The 26,355-nt window shown below is 31.5% G+C and overlaps 1 protein-coding gene across 1 annotated transcript in view; it reads left to right on the top strand.

The window, feature by feature from the left end:
• Nucleotides 1–26,355, top strand: part of LOC145242128 (glutamate receptor-like) — a 229,511-nt gene that overhangs the window by 186,591 nt on the left and 16,565 nt on the right. Inside the window, exons 12-16 of the mRNA XM_080105052.1 lie at nt 3,616–3,814; nt 13,729–13,976; nt 15,167–15,278; nt 19,314–19,451; nt 20,308–20,415. Of these exons, the coding sequence (XP_079961178.1) occupies nt 3,616–3,814; nt 13,729–13,976; nt 15,167–15,278; nt 19,314–19,451; nt 20,308–20,415 (805 nt within the window). The remainder of the gene's footprint in view (nt 1–3,615; nt 3,815–13,728; nt 13,977–15,166; nt 15,279–19,313; nt 19,452–20,307; nt 20,416–26,355) is intronic.

The following is a 26,355-nucleotide window of genomic DNA, read 5'->3' as shown; positions in this document are numbered from 1 at the left end:
ATATATTTTTGAATTTACATAATAAATTTGATTTAAAAATATATAGAGATAGTTACCTTTTAGTTTTTCTTTTTTTGAAATCAGGAACTGTGTTTAAAGTAGTCATTTAGATGTTTGCTATAGCTTTTTATTTTATTGAATGATGAATTTTAAAGGGCGACGCTCGTGCAATAAATTGTTTCCGTTAGCGTATTTTTGATTTAAAGACGCTACAGTTTATATATATAGAGAGAATATTTATTTTATAAGTTTTTAAGGGGAGATAATTGTCATGTTGTTCTAATCTCCTTTAAATTATATATATATATATATATATATATATATATATATATATATATATATATATATATATATATATATACGTGTGTGTGTGTGTGTGTGTGTGTGTGTGTGTGTGTGTGTGTGTGTGTATATATACAGGGTACAGGGTGCCCACAAAGTCTGGCTACATAATCTACATATATATATATATATATATATATATATATATATATATATATATATATATATATATAATTATTATAGTAAAAAATTTAATTATTATAGTAAAAAAATAATTATATATATATATATATATATATATATATATATATATATATATATATATATATATATATATATATATATATATATATATACTAGCAAAAGTACCCATCGTTGGCTGGGTTCAAAAACAGCCTACAGAAAATGGACTGTAATTTATGAATATATATAGGTTATGAAAAGGAAGGGTTGTAAAGAGATAGCTTCGAATTTGGGAGTATCAAAACCAAAGCAAAATATGATGAAAGTAAAAATAAAATAGATAAACCCCATAATTTATTATACCATACCTGTTCACACTGAAACACTTATCACAATATTCTGTGGATCTATATTAAATAACCTTGTTAAACTTTGTGACATATTTCCATTCTATGGATGGCAGGCGCGAACAAACACCCCATAATTTTATCATACCATATTTCTTCAAACTGAAATATAATTATCAAAGTATACTTACGCAGATAGATATGAAAAGTCTTTATTAAAGTTTGTGTCTATTTCCATTCTATGGAGGCCAGGCGCAAACGCAGACCACACAATTTTATTATCGACCCCTACTTAAATTAAAACATACTTATGAAAGTATTATTATGTACATCTATATCAAAAACATTTGTAAACGTTTTTTTTTTTAAATTTTTAAATTTTTTATTTCCATACTTTGTGGATCAGGTGCATACGGAGACCCCACAATTTTAATGAACCACCGTTCTGCCAGATCAAACATACCCATTTCTGTGTCTCGATATATCTTCTATTATTATATGTGATCAGTTTTTTATAATAGTCAACCATATAGGAGCCTATTTGTGACCAGACACACACACAGATGTTCAACTTTATATTATATATATATATATATATATATATATATATATATATATATATATATATATATATATATATATATATATATTAAAGCGTTTATTTAAAAAAAAAATTTATTATTGTTGTCTTCCTAATCTTATGAACCCAACGAATTCAACATGGCATTTAACTCGATATGGACCCTCGATAATTAAAAATAAGTTAAAAAGAAAAGAAAAAAGAAAAAAAAATCCAAAATTAAACAAACAAAGAGCTAATAAAATATACAGATCGATTGAAAAAATAAAATTTCAACCGATTGGTTACAAATTATTAGATGTAAAATAAAATAGGCATCAAGTGCGCTTGAAAGCCAAATCTTAATATTACGTTGTGATTTGGCTTTCAAGCGCACTTGATGCGTATTTTATTTTATTCAAATTAAAACAACGTTTCTATATGAACTCTCATTCTTTGAAATTATTAGATGTATTTTTTATTTGATTCTCGATTTTTGAATTGTGAATCATGATATTAAGGCTTCACCTGGGATAAAATCCAGTGTTATGATGAATTCGTTGGGTTTACAAGACTCGATAGATAACAAACAAACAAACAAACAAACAAAGATAAGAGAAAAATCCAGGTTGTCCTGGATGGTCGTACGTCTAAACAATATGATATAAATTCGAGAGTGCTCCAAGGGTCTATCCCTGGACCTCTATTGTTCCTAATATTCATTAATGACCTCCCGACAAAATTGCCTCTGAGATGAGTATATATGCTGATGACACCACACTCTGTAACGAGCACGACAGGAAATCAAATGAACTCATATCCAAAGAAATGGCAGAAACACTATAGGAAGACCTCCAATCTGTAGTGGAATGGGGACAAAAATGGATGGTCACGTTCAATGCCCCCAAGACTAAACTGGTTTCCTTCAATAATTAGAAGAAACCTTCTCTACCACCAATAGCAATGGCCAACGACTCTTTATCTGAGAATACATCTTTCAAACTCCTTGGCCTAACGTTCACAGGAAATATGAGTTGGAACAATTACATTGAAAGCATTGCTAGGGCTGTTACAGAGAAGGTAGGCTCTTTTTACCGTGCTAGAAAACTACTAACACCTAAAAGTATCCTGTACCTCTATCAGGCCACCATTCGCCCATGTATGGAGTATTGTTGTCATATTTGGGCTGGTGCATCTGCCACTAGTCTCTCGCTCCTAGACAAGGTTCAAAAGAGAGTCGCCGATCTGATAGGCCCTGAACTGGCATCTAAGCTTCAGCCTCTGTCCCATCGACGAAATGTTGCATCTCTCTGCCTGTTCTATAAGTATTTTAATGGTGAATGCTCTGACGAACTGCAAGCCCTTGTACCCCCATGACGTAAACACCCTTGACAAACCCGACAGCCAGCTAAATCCCACCCCCACAGAGTAGAGATCCCTAGATGTAAAAGATCTTTTTACTCCAGTAGTTTCTTCCCCAGAACCGCTAGACTCTGGAATTCCATTCCAGGTCCCTGCTTCCCCAACTGTACTGACGTGCAGAAGTTCAAGTGTAACGTGAACTGACATCTTGCTGCCCAAATCCCTATATAGTACCCAAGTAGTTGTTGCTCCTGATAGTAGCCCCCTACACCAAAGTGGCAATGTGCCTTGTTTGGGGTGAAAATGTAATAATAAAAAAAACAACAATAAAAAACAAACAAAGGAAAAATCTCTTCCAAAACGTATTGAGGTTATATGAGAAAATAAAGCTGTGTACGCATTACAAATGTTTATTGTTTCCTATGTCGTCGTCGTCGTCGTCGTCGTCGTCGTCGTCGTCGTCGTCGTCGTCGTCGTCATCATCATCATCATCATCATCATCATCATCATCATCATCATCACCACCATCATCATCATCATCACCATCACCATCACCATCACTATTCATTCATTCATTCATTCATTCATTCATTTTTAAAGTGCTCTTGCTTAGCAAAACAAACGAGAAAAAAAATTATTCAGGTCGATAGTAAAGTAACTTTTCTTTTGCTAACATTTATTTGTTGACGATTCCTTATTTTGTTTTTTTTTTTGTTTTTTTTCCTATTTTTTTGTATCTTCTTAACTATTATTTTAAAACTGCTAAAAAATGTTTTGACATGAAATGAATGCCAAAAAAGTCATAGCACATATTTTTCAAAAAAAAAAAAAAAAAAAAAAAAAATCAATAAATTAATGAATCGTTACATTTATTGATTTCAGATCGATTTCTGGACGTATAGTCGGAAGTGTGTGGTGGTTCTTCACTCTGATTATAATTTCGTCTTACACTGCCAACCTGGCCGCTTTCCTCACCGTGGAAAGGATGTCCACTCCAATTGAATCCGCTGAGGATCTTGCAAAACAGACGGAAATCGAATATGGAACTTTAAGGTCAGGCACAACAGAGGCTTTCTTTAAGGTTAGTAAAAACAAAATACAGCAAACAGTTTATTTTTATTTTTATTTGGTACTTGTACAGCTTAGTCAAGACATTAAAAAAATGAAAATATCGAAAAAAAAGTTTAAATTGTATGTATACGTTATAGAACGAAGTTCTCCGGAAAAAAAATTTCACTTAATTTCATCAAGTAGGTTTTTTTTTTTTTTTTTTTTTTTTTTTTTTTTTACAGCGGAAAAGCACGTTTTTATGAGCGCGCGTTGAAGGAAGCCATCTTGGATTAAATTGTTTGAATTTTAGAAATGCCAAAGGGAGATAATTCCAGTTAAAGCGCTGCCACCCCTTCCCATCTTTAATACTAGCTTTTCTTCCTAAAAATCGATCATTTTGCTCAGTATCATAACAAATTGTTTTTTCGTTGTAAAAAAAAAAAAAAAAAAAAACTACTTGATGAAATTAAGTGAAATTTTTTTTCGGAGAACTTCGTTCCATAACGGATACATACAATTTAAACTTTATTCGATATTTTTATTTTTTAATGTCTTGACTAAACTGTACAAGTACCTTTTATTTTTTTTACAAAAATATTTGTTCAATTTCTAATTGTGTATGTGTATTATCCGGGATTTGGTCTTTATCTAAGGGAGATAACTAGCATTTATTAAGCAAATTATGTTATTTTGTTGCCAATAGTTTAGGGCGATTTAAGTCGCTGAAATGAAATGATTGGTAGACAAAAAACAAATTTCTTAAAACTTCCATTTTGTTAAGACGCCGAAAAAAAAAAAAGAAAAGATTTTTATTTTGTCATGACGAAACTAATTTTTTTCTAATTTCAAAATAGGTTCTCCTTGATTTATCTCCCAAATTTTCGTCTGCAAAATTTTCATCTCGTGATTACTGTGTTCGCGAGAATAAAATAAACCATCCAATTCAAGTGCTGCTTGTTATGGATTTAGCGGAATACGATATTAAAAATCACTTTATTGGTACTTATGCACTTATGTTACCGGACTGGTGGGTGTTTTGTAACTATTCTGTACTTTCACCTAACAAATTCATAAACAAAAAAGCTATCGTAAAACTTGGATTTAACTTGAAAATACTATTTAAAAAATAGCACGGTAACATAAGTGCATTAGCACAACTTTATTATATATATATATATATATATATGTAGTAGAGATTTAGAAGGCTGTTACAATGCGAGGAATGAAATATAGTCGTTGTTGGTAAGAGAAGACGAGAACAAGTGGCGATTTTTCTTACCAACAACGACTATATTTCATTCCTCGCATTGTGACAGCCTTCTAAATCTCTACTACATACCTATCCCACGCAATGCTTCAAGCAAACTACATATATATATATATATATATATATATATATATATATATATATATATATATATATATATATGAACAAATGATTAATAAAACATGTTAAAAAACATCTTGAAAAAGAGTTAAAAACATATTTAATTTTAAAAAGGAAGCACAAGATAAGTGGATAGTCCTTAATCCACGGAGTTTCGAAGAAATACTCTCCTTCTCATCAGAGGGCAGGAATTAGCAAAATGTGGGATTGGATTTTGTATGTAAAAGTATTTAATGAAACCACAAGTAAATCACAGATCTTACTTGGTTAAAAAAAAGTTGAGGTAAGGGGAATAGGAGGTAAAAGAAAAAATGATAAAAAGATTTCACATGAATGGATAGTTCGGTGAAGGGTAAAAAATCCAAGAATGGTAAAATCCAAACACGGGCGAATTAAAAACTTCCAACCCAACAGGTAAGTTCCAAAGGACTCGCGTAACTGGAAGATGGTCCAAAATGATCCAAAAGGCAGAATTTCTTGGAAAAAAATCACAAATGGAATGAGTTCAAAATCATTAAAAGAAAAGTTCAAATGTGCACAGAAAAAGCACCGGAGAGAATATTTAAAACACGTCTGCCAAGGCCAAAAGAATCAAGTAAATTAAGGTTTAAAAAAAAAACAAAAAAAAAAAACGGTGAAAGTTTAAATTTGAAAAAGCAAGGTCAAAATTACCCAGACAAAATATATTAAAATAGTAAAGAAAATAATAAAATAAAGTAATAATATATATATATATTTCTTTTTATTTTTTTTTGGTAGGGGTGTAACACTTGTTATGGAGTCAATCCTGGAAAGTGTGGAAGCAGTTTATGATATACAAACTATTGTATTATATATTTTTGTTTTGAGGGTGGGGGTGGGGGTGATTTCATAAGATAAAGGATCGTTTAACTAAATTCACAATGATTTAAATTTAAAGTGTTGTGTAAATATTTAAAAAATAATTTTATTTTTATTTGCGCTTGTGCTTTATTTCTTCAATTTTTAATAATTTCACAATTATGAATGAATTTTTAGCAATTGCAAGGCCTGGTCGGAACAAATCCTCATAGCAATTACCGTTTCAATGCCCACCCGTATGAAAAATACGTAAGAACACGATGGTGTGATGCGACCTCATGCACACATAAGACAAAAGGAACTATATTACATTTCCTAACGTAGAAATACAGTAAACAGGCTGGAACGTTCGAGAACATCTGTATATAAAGATTTGTTTGCGAAAAATCAAATCAGTTTTCCTTTTGATTTCTCAAGAACAGCATATATTCAGAATAACTTCTGGAAGACGTTAAAATCCCCCCGTCCTGAATTTACAAGTCATGCACACAAACTTTATTTCTCATCATGAAAAGTTACCACATTTTTTTTTTTTTACATTGAGATCACCACTTATTAAGGTCCGGAAGTCACTCGGGGATAAAGGTTATTGCGTGTACAGTAATTAATGGGATAGTATCGTAGTAATCATTAGTATTGGAGATTTGATAAATTGGATTACATAGGGGGACGGTTCATCAAGAACTTGTTTATATTGGACTTGAAGACAATCAAATTGTAGTCAACTGGGAAGCAGGCAAATGGAAGAGAGTTCCACAGGCGTGCAGTTCTAAGAAAGAAGCTTTGTTCATGAAATCTACGTTTTGATTTAGGCACAGATAAAGAGTGGGGAAAATTATTGACAGTGGTTTCAGTTAGACGGGTCTTTCTCGTGAAAGATTGGCAAGAGGAGACCAGAGATTGGAGCTTAGACGAGCACTTGCCATGGAAATAATGATAAAACAAAGATGGGCTTCCAACGTCTCTTCTGTGGGAAAGATGTTGCAGTGAAGAGAAAAGCCACAAAGTCTATTTTGTACTCTGTCAAGGCAGGATAGGCTGTTTTTAGCAGCACCTGCCCAGATGTGGCAGCAGTACTCCATCCTTGGACGTACTTGGCTTTTATACAGATAGAGAATTGCATCAGTAGTGAGATATCTTCTGGAGCGGTAAAAGGATCCCACCATTTTCCCAGCGACCTTGGAAACAGACTTGATGTATGTGTTCCATTTCAGATCAGGAGTAAAGGTCAAACCCAGAAGCTTGTCAAAACATGGAGCCTCCCCTAGATGACAGCCATCGATTTCAATTGATGCCAGATGGGGACAGAGTGTTGATGATGTAAAGATAGGAGCTTTAGATATAGGAGAATTTATATCTTCCTTTAAACAATCTTATTTCGAACTACTGCTCTAACGATATCAACACACACACACACACACACACACACACACACACACACACACACACACACACACACACACACACACACACACACACACACACACACACACACACACATGCATTCGTTTACATTATTTATGGACTGTTTTCCCCCAAAATAATCACATTAACTTAAAGCCACACGTGATACTCTAATCATAAAAAATCAGTAATTTCAAACCTCATGCTATTCTCACAAAAATCTTCATTTCACTAATCTTTCATTCTGAACATTCCACACAAGAAAACACTTATATTGGAACAATTTAAACTAACAAACACTCATGTTAGCCCAGCTGGGCAAACTTGAGTCCTTGTACCAGAAAAATATCCAGTAAATAAAACGTTGTTTAGTAAATCGTTATTTTTTTTGCATTTTTTGCATTTTTTTGCATTTCCATACACCAAACATGGACATAAATATCACTAAAACATCCGCTGGGTCATAAGCTTCATTTCGGTACCTAACTTGCCTGAGTGGATTGCCTGTAGGCTGAGACAATCCGCATCACACACACACGCACACACAGACAGACAGTACGAACATTTATAATAGGATATTCCTAACATGTAAATAAATGTTGTTTATTCCACGCTAATACTATGATTTCGTGTTCTTTGTCGAGAGTCGTTATTTTCCGGAATTATTTTTTTTTATTGTTTTATGTAAGTATGTGGATTGGTAGAACCTTTCTATTAATCGGCGATCTCGTTAAATTTACCTTTAATGGTCCCGCGGAGACATCTCCTACTTTCGACTTCAATAGATTGTGACACACACAATCACGGTCTTAAAACTTGATATATTCTGATTATAAACTGGTTATCCTACCGAGCCACACCCCCAAAATAGTGACTCCTACAAATTCGTGTGTACTTTAAAAAAAGTACTATTTCGTCAGTTGCGCTTTATTTTATTATTTTATTTACTATTTTAGACAGATGAAATAAAGAGCATTTAAAACTACTTAAAAGCACTGAAAATAATGAGCCATATAAGCAGAAAAGTAACTTTTATTAGTAATGGTAACATTTATTTATTTTATTTATTTATTTTTTTTTTGGGGGGGGGACACTTTTTTCGTTTGTTGGCTTCTTTGCAACATATCCCAAAGAGTTTTATAAATAAATAAATCCAGCAACAATTCAATTCAAATAATAAGACGACACGGAGCAAGTAGGGAGTTAAATTGTTTTATCAACAAAAAACATTTCAAATCCGAATGCACTCAATTCAAATAATAAAACAAATAAGAAAGAATAAACAAACAGTAACATAAGTACATAAGTACCAAAAAAAGTAAATTTTACTATCGTAAATACCCCCTCCCCCAGCCCACTTAAAAAAAAACAAAAAAACTGGTTTATTTTTCAGCTAAATCCATAACAAGCGCCAGGAATGGCTTATATTATTCTCGTTACACTGTAATCACGTGATTAAAATTTTGCAGACGAAAATTTGTGAAACAATAGGTTAGGGAGAACCTAAAAATATTTTACTTTTTGATCAAGCATTTCTACGTCACTAACTGAGGGCCAAGCAAATGCAACAGTTTTCTTTTGGCAAAAGTGACAAAATTAAATAAACTGTATTTTTTAACTGCAAAATATTTCATTTTAATTAAGTATTTTTCATATTAAAAAAAGTTAAATTTATTAATTTTCTGTATTTTTAATTTTCTTTATTAAATACAGAAAATACGTAATATTGTTTTTGCTTGAAACGATATAGTTAAAAATCGATTTGTCGATTATAACTTAGCAAACACACATTTTTCATTGGCTAATCTAAAACAACCTAATCATTGGCTGTTGCAGGCTGTTCTAAATATGAACTTTATAATTTCTGTAAAAATCTTCCTTTTCAGCATCCTGACAAAATGAATGTGTCAGTATATATTAGATTTCTGGAAAATAATGAAGTGTTTACGTATCAAAAAAACAAAAAAGCAAAAAACCCCAAAAACATTGTTCTACCGCTTCTTCTACTTCAGCATCCTAAATCATTCTAAACTATCGGCAACAAAATAGCATTATTTCCTTAGTAAATGCTAGTTATCTCCCTTAGATAAAGACCAACTCCCAAACAAGCGCCTTGCGTAGTGCCGCGCCTGGCTACAGGTAGTGTATTTTGGTGATAGTATGTCTTTAAAAAATGCCAAAAACTATGCTAACAATTAATATACATGTAAAGAAATTGACGGATGAAAAAGCTAAATAAAAACATAGCTGTTATGACTGAATATACATGTAATTAGATTAGCGAATAAAAAAGATGGATGAAAACATGAATGGTATGGATGGGTCACCAGTTAGCAAGTGCTAACTCAACAATGAGAACTTTGGGATGTAAGTGAGAAAACATGATTAAATGAATAAATGGAAGTTTGTTGAGAAGTTTTAAAGTTCTTGAATAAGAAGTGGATAAAAGCGCCAGAAATTTTGTTTCAAAGTTCCATGTGTGTGTGTGTGTGTGTGTGTGTGTGTGTGTGTGTGTGTGTGTGTGTGTGTGTGTGTGTGTGTTTATCTTCTGGGTTGCATGTGTTCACTGGAGATAGGACAGCAGGCTTATAGGGATTTCAGCATGGAGCATTCCAGTCTTCTGGAGTGGGCGTTGGAGAGTCAAGGCAGGGATGAAGTATTCTGAATTTCTGTTCACCAAGCCACTGTTTTATAGGCTTGTTTAATTTTACATAGGATTGTTAGTGTAAGAGTTTGAAACGATTTTTATTGGTTGGAAAATATTTTGAATTCACATGTTTCTGTGAAAGAAGAAGGATAGCAAATATTTGATTTTTGTATTTAAAGCAGTCCACTGTTATTTATCATAAAAATGTAGCGAAATACAATTTTTATTTTGTGATCAAGGACGGAAGACCACTTGAAATATAAAAATAAAATATTAAATATAAAAAAAGCAACAACATCGTTTTTATGCTTAATAAAACCCTCATAATCTTGCAATTACTATTCTAGAAGCATATGTGGATATCTTAATTATATATATATATATATATATATATATATATATATATATATATATATATATATATATATATATATATTACTCTGAAGAGATTATACATGCATGGATAGTCTTCCACCAGACTATCCATTCATGTGTAATCACCTTTTTCTTCACCATATTCCCTCTGCTTCACTTTTTTTGGTTTCAAGTAAGATCTTTGACTTACCTGTTGTTTCATCAAATACTTCTGCATGCAAAATCCGATCTCGCATTTTGCTCCTACCCTCTGACGAGAAGGAAAGTATTTCTTCGAAACTCCGTGGATTAAGGACTATCCACTTATCTAGTGTTTCCTTTTCAGATTAAATATGTTTTTAACTCATTTCAAAGTGTTTTTTAACATGTTTTATTAACTGTTTGCTCGTATATATATATATATATATATATATATATATATATATATATATATATATATATATATATATATATATATATATATTACTCTGAGGAGATGGGTAAACATCGACAACCTATAAGTTAAGGAAATATACTTATTGAAATGTATTCTCCTGTCTTGCATTTAAAAAAAATTCTAGATTTGAAATTTAACCGTCTCACATCATAAAATTTAAATTATTAAATTATGAGTCATTTGCTCTATCTGGAATATTGAGCAATTTTCATGTAGCTGAGATTGTCTTTATAAAATATTACAAGCAATAATATTTTGTAGGACCGATAATCACTGGAATTACATACCAGTAGATTTATTGCATTACATTATTCTGAAGTGTATATATATATATATATATATATATATATATATATATATATATATATATATATATATATATATATATATATATATAAATAAAAATTACAATATGTTTACCAAGGTAATCAAAATGGTAAACTTAAAATATATTATAAATATTAAAGAGTTAATATTTACAAGTAAAGTAATCTCTTTTTATCATTTTTCTTTTACCTCCTATTCCCCTTACCTCACCCTTTTTTTTAACCAAGTAAGATCTGTGACTTACTTGTAGTTCATTAAATACTTTTATATGCAAAATCCGATCCTGCATTTTGATAATTCCTGCCCTCTGATGAGAAGGAGAGTATTTCTTCGAAACTCCGCGAATTAAGGACTATCCACTTATATTGTGCTTCCTTTTTTAAAATTAAATATGTTTTTAACTCTTTTTCAAGATGTCTTTTAACATGTTTTATTAATCATTTGTTCATATATATATATATATATATATATATATATATATATATATATATATATATATATATGTATGTATATATATATATATATATATATATATATATATATATATATATATATATATATATGTTTACTGTTTTATGGGAAAGAATTCCAACAAAGTGCTCGATTACAAAGAAAAAATTTCAATATAAGAGCTTAATATTTATTTATTTAAAACTCTACAGAAGGTCAGAAAAACATTGAAACCGACGGTACCAATGTTTTTCTGACCTTCTGTACAGTTATATATATATATATATATATATATATATATATATATATATATATATATATATACTAGCATGAAGTTCCGTTTGATACACGCCTGCTATACTAATCATTTTCATCATGGGTAACATGGATACCCCTACAACAAGTTAAAAAATAAAAACATTTAAATGTAATCGCCTCCAAAAAGAAATATTTGATACCCTCTCCACTAGATATTGCGGCAGAAGGGACCACTGCCCTAATAAAACTCACGATTTAGTGAACCTAAAAAATAACGTTTATAAACATTAATGCGTGTATTTATTTTTTATTTTGGTAAATGTATAGTTTAGCGGCGTAAATTATTTGTCAGACAAAAAATTATAAAAACTATTTATTTTTATATAAAACACATTGTTAGACCCAAAGGGTGAAATAAAACCAGAAAAAAAATGTCATTTTATTATTTTTTCATCATTTATATTTAGTATTCGAGGCTGTTATATTGATTTTAAAATTTAGCCTTTCTAAGGTTTGACAGATTAGCCTTTTTAAGCTTTTTCATGCACTATGTTTTTAGCTGCCATATTTTTTTTGTAAAAAAGAGCGCAGAAAGACCAAATTTGGCCTTAAAAAGGCCAATCTGTCAAACCTAAAAAAAGGCCAAATTTTAAACGCGTAAGGCATGCACATTTAGTCCAATAAAAAAAATGATAAAAAAACATAAAAATGAATTTTTTGTTTGAGTTTAATAATGTTTTATATAAAAATAAATAGTTTTTATATTTTTTGTCTACCAAATAATTTACTTCGCTACACTACACATTTACCTTTATTTTTTGTAAGAGCACTTTTTTTTACTGGCTTTTTTTTTGTAAATAAAGGACGGCTTTTCGATTTGCTTTTTATTTGTCGTTTTATGTTTCTAATGTATCCCCCCCAAAAAAAATTGAATTTGTCATATTTTAGGGTTTGTTTTGTTGATTAAATTGTTTGGTGAAAATAGAGAATGGTCTCATAAAATAATTAAATTCATCGTTATTTTATGTTTCCAATATAATCCCCCCCCTACCAACCAGAAAAATTACCGATTTTTGTATAGCCGTTTAAGGAATAAAATAAAATAAACAAATGAAATCTTTTCAGTTTTTTTATAAGTGTTTTTTTGTTTGTTTGGATATTAAAAATAAAAAATACAATAAAAGCCAAGCATTTTAGTATCTACACGGAATTATTTTTCCAGCTAATTAATGAAATTACCAAATGATTTTGTTTTGCGAACGTTTGTTTTTTTATGTATAGCATCTACGGGCAAATAACTCTAAAAAAGGTTTTTAAAAAGGTCGCTGTTGGAAATAATCATTCCAAATAAATTAAATTAAATATGTTATCAATATAATTGCTGTTTAAAGTTTATTAAATAACTATTTTCAATAGAACACTTAAAATAATTCCCTCGTTAAAAACATTAACTAAAATACCGCTATTTAGTAAAATCAATTTTTCTTAATGTCATATGCAAATGAGGTGATCTCTTAATTGTATATTTTTGCAAGAATCATACTATATATAGAAATAACTGAAAGATTAAAGTAAGATACGTTTTGTATATATTAATCAAATTGTGAACAAACAAACAGACAGAAATACGAATATATATATTAATTGATTTTTTTATTAGAGATAAATAGGTCGAAATTATAAATTAATTTTTTTTATATATAAAGTAAGGAATAGTTAATGGTTTCATATTTCGGAAGAAATGCTCATCATCTCACAAAAGCGAACATTCTTCTGATTTGTATGCTCCTATTGTTTTCATCTCTATTTTGTTTATTTCAGACTTCTAAGGTAGCGGTCTATGAGCGAATGTGGGCTTATATGACATCAAAGACACCCAGTGTGTTTACAGATCAAATTCAAGATGGCATAAAGAAGGTTCGAGAATCAAATGGCAAATATGCCTTTCTTGTCGAATCCTCTACTAATGACTATATAAATAACCGTTTACCCTGTGACACTATGAAAGTCGGATCAAATCTTGATTCAAAAGGATTTGGCATTGCAACTCCTGCCGGATCCGACTTAGGGTAAGTCATTGTTCATTTTATTTTTTGCATCTCTGTAATCACACACACACACACACACACACACACACACACACACACACACACACACACACACACACACACACACACACACACGCATGTATGTATTTTGTATGTATATATATATATATGTATGCATGTATATATACATGTATACATATGCATATATATATATATATATATATATATATATATATATATATATATATATATATATATATATATATATATATATATATATATATACCTGATATCATGGATGGGCTTTTGACGGAGGATGCCTCCAGGGTAAATGTTTTCACGTGCTTCATTTCTGTTAAGGGAATTTTCTTTAAACAAAGTTCTATTGTCAAGAGTGTTTTTAATTCAAGAAGTCTGAAGAAATGCTAGTTAAGTGAAAATTTACAAACGCCATAATGCTTGAAATTGTCCGACTGGTATGGAAATAATTGTAACTTAAAATGAAATACACTTTCTATTGCTATCAATTCATTTGTGGAAGTCTTGGTTTTGTTAATACAGTATATAAATGCTCAATTATGAAATATGATAATTTTGTAACTTACTTTTTAAGTCATCTCTCTTTAGCTTAAAACTTATTGGTATATGAAAATTTACTGAATCATACAAACCCAGTAAAACTCAGTATATTACAAACAAGTCTATATATATATATATATATATATATATATATATATATATATATATATATATATATATATATATATATATATATATATATATATATATATATCTGTTCTATACATATTTATGTAGATTTTTTCGAGGTCAATCATTTTATTATGACATGGAATCTGGATGTTTGTGATAAACCTGCACGTGATGAATATTTTAGTATGTATTTTGTATGATTAAAATGTATATAGTAAACATTGTCTTAGAGAAACAAACGTTGATTAACTCACTTTTAGTATAATAATGAATAATCATTGTGAAAACTTACTAAATGGGCGATTCTTCATGAGTCCGATTCTGTCAGTAGTAATTTTCTTGATCCTTAAAATTCGCCATTGCAATTGTAAAATTCAAGACGATTGAATACATTAAATAAATAAATTGAATATTTGTTTTAATTTTACAATTTTTTAAAAATTTTTTCTTTCTTTTCATCATCTCTGTGTTGTATGCGTGTCTGCTTTTTTTTTTTTTAGAGATAAGCTCACACTTGCTGTTCTCAAATTACGCGAAGATGGTGAGTTAGATAAGCTGCAAAAATTCTGGTGGGTGGAGAAGGGTCAGTGTACGCCACAGGACAAAAATACAGTAAGTAAATATTTTCACCAAGAATTCTTTATAATATTCGATATTTGGTGGTCCTTTCTTTCATACGGGAAAAGATAAACAAAATATGCTAAGCATCTAAACTTATGGAATTTAAAACCTTGTTTAGTCGATTTGGACGGCTTTCATCTGCTGCTGCCCATTCAGCTGACCGCCATTTTTTACATCAAAGTTAACTGATCGATCCATGTTTCATCCATTGTCACATGTTGATGCGAAAAAAAATTGTTTTTCTATATTGAAACATATGGAAATAACAATTTGGCTTTGGCTTCCAAATATGGGCATGCACTGCCCCGCTTGACAAAAATCGCCGATTCTAGTGTTATTTTCATGGTTTTCTTTTTCATCTCTTTTTTCTAGCTATGTCATCAACTTTCCCATTGGTGGCTGCTGAGGGCCACGCATAAATTCACAAGTATAAAAAATAAAACAATTGCAAACACAAACTCGAAAGAAACAAAAGACTCCAACACATTCTGTATATATATATATATATATATATATATATATATATATATATATATATAGTCATCCACATACAGTACTGTTTCACTGCTCATCAGTGCGGCTAGACAGGCAACTACCTCAAGCTAGGATTGAAACCCGACCGTCTGTACGGCAGTCAAGGCTATATGTATACTTTAGGGATTAGAACAAGAGTCTAAAGAGCAAAGTATATTTTAATGTATTAGTGCATTCAATAATAATTGATGATAATACGTACGAATTTTAGAAAGGCGAACTATTGCAAGATATATCTGCCTTACTTAAAAATGCTAGGTTTATTTTGGTGTCTTTAGTTAAAAACTCACCACACAATATTTTTGCTGATGAGGAGGCCTTGTTTTCAAAAATTATATGATAAAATTATTGTCCAAGACTCAATGTCTATCACAATAAAAACATCGTTTCCGAAACGATCGTACAAATTTATTGATTTTGTTTATTCTTCCTCATGAAATCGATTTTTAATTTTTAATTTTTAATATAAATTATCAATCATATTAATATATATATATATATATATATATATATATATATATATATATAAAATTTATTTATACAAACATTAATGACTACATATGTGCATACATGTTTCTGTAATCACCCACGTTGGGGGACTATGTCTTCAGGCCAAGAATTACCGCCGAAAACCCTTTTTCGACGGTAATTCTTGGCCTGAAGACGTAGTCCCCCAACGCGGGTGATTACAGAAACATGTATGCACATATGTAGCCATTAATGTTTGTATAAATAAATTTAATATACCTGCTCTGTTCACTCATTGAGCACTCTTTGGTAGACACATGTTGTTTCATTGGATGTACTTCTAGGAAACTAAACTCTACTGGCTATATATATATATATATATATATATATATATATATATATATATATATATATATATATATATATATTGGTTAGGCGGCTAGGCGTGTATGTGTGACACCATCACTGGAAACAATCCTCTAAGTGCCAAGGTCCACATCTATGTCTTCTGTCAAGGCCATGTTCGTCAGCTCATCTTGATCTGCCGAGAGCCACGATCTGCATTCAACTGTTGCAAACCCAAGACTGTCCATAAATTATCATAAATCTCATACCACTATTAAAATCGTCCATAAACTAACTTTGAATATATTGATCTTTATTGTCAGCTCCTTTGTTCCCGTTACTGCCACACCTTGATTAACAATTCTATTTCAGCTTTCCTTTCTGTGCTTTCGTGAACAATTTCCTCCTCATTGTCTTTCTACTAACCTTACTTCCTTTGTTCTGCTAATCAACTTACTTCCTCTTTTTGCTATAGCTTTTCTTTTCTTTTTTTTTAAATTATGATACTTTAAGGGGGACGTTGTAAAACTCATTGTGTTGCAATAATTTTGATATAAATTAGGATATGATTCATAAAAATTGAAAGGTGCTACTTATAAACGATAATTATTGGCGATAGGAACTGACCAATCAAATGGGGCCACGTTCTGCTATCAACCAATCAATCAGAAACTGGAATTGCCCCATAAAAATATTGGATCTTTTAGAATTCTCCGCTCATATTTTTTCCTGTCTACACGAGAAAAGTCTTTGCTTTTTGTCTGCAAAATTTTAAAGTTGAAGACTTGTACAAATCAGCTATTCACTGAAAACTCTTTTTTATCTCCAGAACTTGTGCAGATTATCTACCCATCGGAAACCCTTCTAAAATTAAACATGGCTTTCAATTCAAAGCATTGCGACTCCTAAAACTGTTCACAAACGTATTGACCCCTGTTGTCCAGTCCTTTGTTCCCGTTACTGCTAAATCTTGAGTAACAATCCTATTTCAGCTGCTTTTGTGTGCCTTGGTAAACAACTTCTCCATTGTCTCTCTACTAACCCAATTCCTATAACCTGTGTCCTGCTGATAAATGAAAAAAATCTGAATAAAATAAAATACGCATCAAGTACGCTTGAAAGCCAAATCACAACGTAATAATAGGAAAATAAATAAATATTTTACTTGTTTGAAATTTATAACATAAATATATTTCGGAGTTATACTCCATCCTCAGTATGTTATTTTCTTTCTTTTTTTCCTTCTCTTCTTCCTTGTCATGTTTTAAAGTTAGAGAAAGAAAAGTCTGTTTGTATCTTAGCGGTTGTATTTGGAAATGTTGGAACTGTGGGTAGGCAACGCGAGAATAACGTCAAGTTTGTGAATTCCATATAGAAACGTTGATTTAATTTGAATAAACTAAAATACGCATCAAGTGCGCTTGAAAGCCAAATCACAACATAATAGTAGGAAAATAAATATTTTATTTGTTTGAAATTTATAACATAAATATATTTCAGAGCTATACTCCATCCTCAGTATGTTGTTTTCTTTCTCCAACTTTACAACATGGGAAGGAAGAAGAATAATTAAAAAACAAACAAAACAACACACTGAAGATGGACTATAACTCCGAACTATATATGTCATAAATTTCAAACAAGTAAAATATTTGTTTATTTTCCTAATATTACGTTGTGATTTGGTTTTCAAGCTCATTTGATGCGTATTTTATTTTATTCAAATTAAAACAACGTTTCTATATGGAATTCACACCCTTGACGTTAAAAAATCTGTTTATACATATTATATACATTTATTTATATTCTTATTCTAATGGACCATTTTTTCCTAATTTTATTATTGCATACGGATTTATGGATTTATGCATTCCCGTATTTGCTTTTTTAAAATTCAAATAGTACTCGCATGTTATCAACAACCGTAGTTTACTTTTTTTGCGACGAGGGGTTGGGGGAGGAGAGGCTTACACCGGGCAACGCCGGTTAACGGGTCCTGCAAGTATAATTTATAACCAAGAGTCCAATAAAAGACAATTACCATTAAAATAAGACTAAAGTCATCGTAAGTTATACAGAAAGCTTTTATCAAGTAATTGGTAGAAGCAATCAACGAATTTTCGTTGTGTGTACACAGCATGGTGCATCAAAAAGTAAACGAAATATAAGGAGATGCTAATAGTCAAGATCGCCACCGGAGGCCCCTACGTTTTTCAGCAGGATTCTGCTCCTGCACACAAGCTCGAGACGACCAAGGCGTGGCTACTTAACAATGTCCCTCACCACTGATCACTGGACTTATACCCGCCCGCTTCACTCAACTGCAATCCTCCTGACAATTTTTCCTGGTGCGTGAGTGAGGTTGAGACCAACAAGCATGCCCACAACTCTGTTGACTGTCCGAAAGTTACCACCGTGAAAGTGTTTACTGCTATAAACAAAGACATAGTTGTTAAAATGTGTGACTTATTTTGAAACGGTTGTCCCTGACGACGATTGTTACATCAGTAAATAATGTAGTATGTTTGACTGTAATTGTTTCTAAATAAACTGTCGGGTCTCTGCATGTACAACTGTTTTTATTGTTTATTTCGTGTTGGATTTTGTTGCAACACCCTGTACATATGTATGTACGTATGTATGTACATATGTATGTACGTATACATTTATTTATTTCAGGATGGAGGCCAAAGCGCCTTGACATTGTCCAACGTTGCTGGCATTTTCTACATCCTCATTGGGGGACTAATTCTAGCCATCATCGTCGCTGTTGCGGAATTCCTTTACAAATCTAAAGTAGACAGCAAAAAATCAAAGGTAATTTCCTCTTCGTAGGTTTGTATTCCTTTTATCACACACACACACACACACACACACACACACACACACACACACACACACACACATATATATATATATATATATACACACACACGCATATATATACACACACATATACACATACACATATTTCCAAATAACTTATAATAAGAAAGACTTGTCAAATTTTTTCTCTTATGATTTTTCAAAGTTCCCACACCCTTTTACCGTTACTTATCCTTTTCAATAAAAGCAAAAAAACAAAAAACAAAAACAAAACAAAAAACAAAACAAAAGAAAACAACAACAACAACAACAACAACAACAACAACAACAACCTGTGTTTTTCTTTTCCGAGGAATTTATATATGTCTCTAAAGATTTGTTCGGCAAATTATTACCATTGAATGAAACACGTGTAGGACGCAACACATAAGCAATAAAACAATACGAATGTAAAATAAATAAACCCATCTGTCACTTTGAAATTATATATATATATATATATATATATATATATATATATATATATATATATATATATATATATATATTGAAGGATTTTTAAATTTTAAAGCATATTGAAGGATTTTTAAATGCAGACTTATCCAGGTATATATATATATATATATATATATATATATATATACATATATATATATATATATATATATATATATATATATATATATACACACACACACACACACACACACACACATATATATATATATATATATATATATATATATATATATATATATATATATATATATATATATATATGTGTGTGTGTGTGTGTGTGTGTGTGTGTGTGTTTCGTTTAATCAAAACTTCTTTGTTTCTTGGGCAGACATCTTTTGGACTTGCGCTGAAATCAAAAGCCAGACTTTCTTTCCGGGGCCATCCTGCCCGGGAAGACAGCAGTTCAGGAACCCCTCTCAGAAAGTCCATGTCTACGGTAAGCTGGCCTATTGTTCTGTCAGTACTTAAATTGTATCGTAATGTGCAGTCTCTTTTTTTTTTAAAACTATGTATGAAGCAATTGATGGCATCGGTAATGTTTTGAAACTTGTGATTACTTAATGCCTAAGTGGTTTACAAATGAGTGACATTATGAATTCGGGTAAATTTGCGATGGCTGATACTTATGTAATTATTTGTCTATTTTTTTTTTAATCCAAATCACTCGAGACAAGGCGTGAATCCACTTGATATATGGAGTTAAAAAGAACGAAAGCTATGACGTGACCATCTTGAGGAGCGATACTGCTCCCCATTGTGGAGTGGTAAAAATCCCCTAAAACCCTGAGTAAGACCGGGTAAATATGCTAAGGTTGTCCGTTGAACGTTATTTGAATCCCAGACAGCGGCAAGTGACCTATAAGAAGGCACGAGTTTATTGTGTTTGATAAAAAACAGACAGATATTTTTATTGTTTGGAACAATGACAGAAACATATTTTTATTCTTTAGAGCAATGAAAAGAAATGTCAGAATAAGGAGTAATGACATTCGTCTGGCCTGAGGAACACCGGCTCAGACGTTCTGGGTTTTTGAGTAGAGAAATTGACAAGGTTTTACCCTTTGAGATCATGTGAAAAGGATTTCATTTTTGTCCCAGATTTACAAAACTGCAGGCGAATTGCTGAAATACACACGCGCAAAATGTATCTGGCGATTTCCCAGAAAGTGTCTCGGACCCTGATTGGTTTATTAGATCGCCAGACCCACCCCATCACCTTAGTATAAGAACGAATACCTGGGTCGAAATAGACAGATTGAATCCAAATCTCGAGAGAAACATATGCTCTTTTAGGGCCGGGTGGAGGGTGGCAAGGCGAAAAGAACTCAATGACTCATGTATCAGCATCCCTGTCTCACGCACACATTCTTACACATTAGCAAGAGTTAGACAAAACAGAAATGATTTGCTACTCACAACTATACACACTCTAACAAGAACAAGGTAAACTAATACATATATACACGCTGCCACGCTGCCAAATACTCACATATATTACTTATACATGGATACACTATGAACATATTAATCGAAAAATTGTTAAAGGAAAGAAGTTTTAATCTTTATGCCTTAATTTGATCCCTGGTCACCCGAAGGATATTGAATGTATATTTGAAAATCATAATCGGATCGGATTCGTACAAAATCTAATGATGTAAGGTTTGTGAGTGTATCTTGTGTAGTTTCATTCTTTTATCTGGACATACTGTGATACTATAGGCGCCCGCCTTTCCTTGTTGGGAAGTAAGGGAGAAAGAGGAAAAGAAATATGACAAAAGACAAGAGAAAATACGTTTATCAAACAAAGAAAGGTACAAAGGTTGGTGGAAGGACAATAGATAGGAATTTTTTTCATCAACAAAAGGCACCTAAAATAGCAAGCAAGGTGCGGCAGTTATTGTAGGACAAAAGAACTGAACAATCTATTTTAGAATTAATATGTAAGCGATTTATAGGCATGGCCGTAAATTTTACAACAGTTTGATGACATTTGGGAGTGTGGGTGAGTGTGGGCAATGGGTTTATGACGATTGGGGAGCGGTTTGCTGAGTTGAATGTTTGCAACGTTTTACGACTGTGTGCGGTTGACGACAGTTGTCAATGGGACATGGTTGACGACAATTGAGAGCTGGGTACACTCAAAGGCAGATTGTGACTAGGATTAGCTCATGAGAACTTTGCGAGATCGAGATGAGCTGACTGTAACTGACACGACCTCAACAGTAGACATAGATGTGGACCTTAGCATTTAGAGAGTTACTTCCCACGATGGTGTCACACACACACACACACACACACACACACACACACACACACACACACACACACACACACACACACACATACACACACACACAGCCCAACCAATATATACGCAATCTCTCGGAGTCTGTGTTTTCTCCTTGTGTTTCGCTTTACTTTTTCCATACTTGTGAACCCGTGCACACCTCATCGACAGCCGCCAATATGAGAGATGACAACGCGCCAACAAGAACAAAAGCTGAAAGAAAAGAAATCCAGGGCATACAGCGTTAGGGCGGCGACGTTATCGAGTGAAGGGATCACGTGATAGCACATGCAAACACACACATGTTGTATATTATAAATGCTATGTTTATGCTTATTCACCGTTTAGAAATGTCCTCCGCCATTATCACTTAATAATTAATGTCATCAATTGTTTTACGCATGTTTCCGCGATTATGATACAATTTACGTATTGATTGCATCTTTTATTACAGCTTGCTTGCATGGATACTTGCTTGTGTAGTCTCATGGGTCTTCAGCTCCGTTGATATTACAGTTGTTATTTTTTATTATTATTGTCAGTAGTAAAAGTTGTATTAATAGTAAATTAGGGTATTTGTTTGTCTAGAATCGAGCAATAGATTACTGATGTTAGCATGCTTACTTGATGCCGCAATCGGCTGTTTGACTGACCTCTTCAACGTTGGAGTAAAACATCAGTAAAATAGAATGACAGCATGTTTGTTCACTGAAATGAGTTAGTCGTACGTTTGCTTGCTTGTTTGCCTTTTTAGACAAATGTTGAATTCTTCTTCTTCTTCTTCTTCTTCTTCTTATTTAACATTAGTAATTTTTGTTTAGTGAAACGTTTAGATACATGTAAAATTCGAGACATCTATGATATTTTTACTTCCACTGCAATATCCAATGTATGAATATTCGCTCTTCGTATCATTTGGATCATTCGGACTACTGTTCTCTTCATGAGTGTTATTTGCACAACGTTTTGGTCGATGTAACCTCCAACCTTCTTCAGGTGTATCTTGTCGAACTTCGAAATTTTTCTGTCGAACTAAGGAATCTGCTTGAGATTTTGAACGGAAATCCTTGATTTAATCCAGAGGGGGAGTATGTCCTCGTTCTGGCAGCCATGGCTGGGTAGAAGTCCTAAGTAATTTGCAATTGTATTTTTGATTGTCACCCGCACTGAGGATTGACCATTTAACCTCCAGAATAGTGTAACTTTTTTTTTTTTACAAAGGAGTCACCACTTATCAAGGCCCGGAGGCCACTCGAGGATAAGGGTTAATGGGCATACATTAGTCAATAGGATTATAGCGTAGTGATCATAAGTAGTGGAAATTTTGTAATTACAGCTGAATTCTACCAGTACTTTATCCACTACGCCATGGGTCCTTGTAGAATTTCTATGCAGATTCCTAAGTTCAACAGAAAGAGTTGCGAGTACGACAGAAAGATTCCCGAGTTCGACAAGATTCACCTGAAGAAGTCGGAGGTTAGATCGATCGAAACGTTGTGAATAACGTTCGAGATGAGAACAGTAGTCCAAAGCATCCAAATAATACAAATGATCAATTCTCATTAAAAAAAATTCATAAACGAAATATTGACTCAATTAAGCATAAAACCCGATGCAATATTGAATCAAATGATTGACTCTTGTGTTAATCTATTTTTATTCAAATTAATTTGTCCCGTTTTTTTTTTTTGCTTTACTCTTATTTTCAAGCTTGTTAGCCATATCATTATCCTCTAAGTAGACCCCCCCTCCACATAAATATGTATAATATTATACTAAGTAATTTTATTTTACTAAAGTTTTTTTCCTACGTACTTTAATAATAGGAATACATGTTATAATATGGACAGGAACCGATTATTTTGTTTTAAATAAGTCCCTATTTACTCGCTTCCCCATTGCCGCATAAAAAAAACAAAAAAAAAAAACTGAATCCTTCGCGCCTTGGCTGCAGCAAAAAGGAGCACGCTCCTTTTTGCTGTAGCCCCGATTAAAATTAAAACCAAACAGCAAGGCCAACGTCCATTCCAATTTCGCCTCAGTGTTTAATCACGGCCACCGAGATATAGAAGGCGTGTTAACTGAAAAATGCCTGCAGGCAATGTAGGCAAGATTTGTCAAACTGTAACTGTCGATACTATATGACGGCATTTTTAAAAAAGAGCATTAAAACATGTTAAAAAAGAAAAGAAAGGAACCCAATTCGATTAGTAATGAAACTGAACTTTATTCAATATAAATATAAAATATAAATATTATCTATGAAATATAAAATATAAATATTATCTATAAAATATAAATATTATCTTTGTAAAATTACGTAATTTTAAAGCAATATACAATCTAATACTGATAAAACTGAATTATGAATTAAAGGAACAAACAGTTAAAGAAACATAAAACAAACAATTATTGGTCTTCGAGACAAGATCACAGTGTAGTAGCATCTGTTCTGATGCTATAATTCACCTTTTCTGTCCTCGGCCGGCGGAGGAGAAATCCTTCATGACTGAGACAATTTTTATTTTTGTTCTTAGTGCCCCTTATTGGGGAGCTGGATTTTCCCCCACAAGATTATATGTTGAAATATTTAAATAACTATTACTTTAATACCGAAATTACATTTAAAGTTTTGGTGTTCTGTTCTTCTATGTTCATTTTTTTCCTCATGTTTTTCATCAAAATGTGTCGCGTATTTTCATCAGTTACATGGTTAGGAATCCTATACTCCGCTATAATCTTCATTTTCATATCATATAAAATGAAATATTCGACTTCCTTCGATAGATATAAAAATTAAAAAACAAACCACTTACTGTTATATTTTGTTAGATTAAAATTATCCCAATGTGCAATTATTATAATAATTGCAAATATATAATTATCCAAATGGATAATTGTTTTTTCTCTTTAGGAGAATAAAAAACATGCGCAATCTAAGGCAACGAAAAATATTTTTTATGGCCATGTGATTCAACCGGAAGCTTTCTATACCTACAAGTTGACCAAGGAAATGACGTCATGCTGTCGTGTTCACTGACCTACTCTCTCGGTGGTGGCGGTTTAATGCATTGAAATATTTCAAGGGAAGCAACTCTTTCTATTTAATCCAGTAAGAATTGTCTTCTTTAATGAGATCAAAATATATTCTTATTCTTATAAAGAAAGAAAAAAGAAGAAGAAAAGAAGAAATCCCAGTCAGAGACTCGGAAATAATAATCTCTTCATAAATAATAAATAATAAATAATAAATAATAAATAATAAATAATAAATAATAATAAATTCATAAATAATAAATAATAAATAATAATAAATTCATAAATAATAAATAATAATATATACATTGGAAATAACCATCTGTTTAGAATTTTACAAATTATATCTGTAACAGAAATTATGTTATATTTCACCCATTTCTTTACCTCTTATATAAGATAATTTTATTTTCAGATTTTAATAAAAAAAATGGTTCTTGTCTATAACGGGGCCAACAAAAAACTTTTTTATAAGAAACATTTGGAAAAAATCTTTATAATGTACGTACTTGTCACTGCATGAAGATGTTATATTCCAAAAATCACGTAAATCGATCAAGTAATTTTTTTTTTTTATTTATTTAAGAAAATCTAATATTATCAGACGTTTTATCGAAGCTTCGCTACACGCCATCTTGTTTGAGAGATAACGGCACTAACGACCACTGGCGGAAATATGGTGGAAGTATGGGTCAACAAGGGCAGACCATCGACTATTTTTAGTTTTTTTTCTTAAATGTCGGAAACACTTTTTTATAATACAAATAAAAAAAAATAATAAATTAATATAATGAAACATTTTTGGAATTAAAGTCTGTTTTCAAGCGAACAAATAAACAAACAAACAAACAAACAAACAAACAAACAAAACTAGTATTTTCATCAGTCTCTTTATTAAAAGAAGTCAATTTATTTATTTATTTATTAAAAAAGTTAATTTATTAAGAAAATATAGACAAAAATAGATAAAATAATAATAAAAATATACATAAAATACAGATAAAAATAGATAAAATAACAATAAAAATATACGTTAACATATAGATAGAAATC

This window comes from Euprymna scolopes, chromosome 21 (genome assembly GCF_053919585.1).
Source record: "Euprymna scolopes isolate OS-2025 chromosome 21, ASM5391958v1, whole genome shotgun sequence".
NCBI classification, from domain to species: Eukaryota; Metazoa; Mollusca; class Cephalopoda; order Sepiida; family Sepiolidae; genus Euprymna; species Euprymna scolopes.
This window is presented reverse-complemented; position numbering and strand designations above follow the sequence as displayed.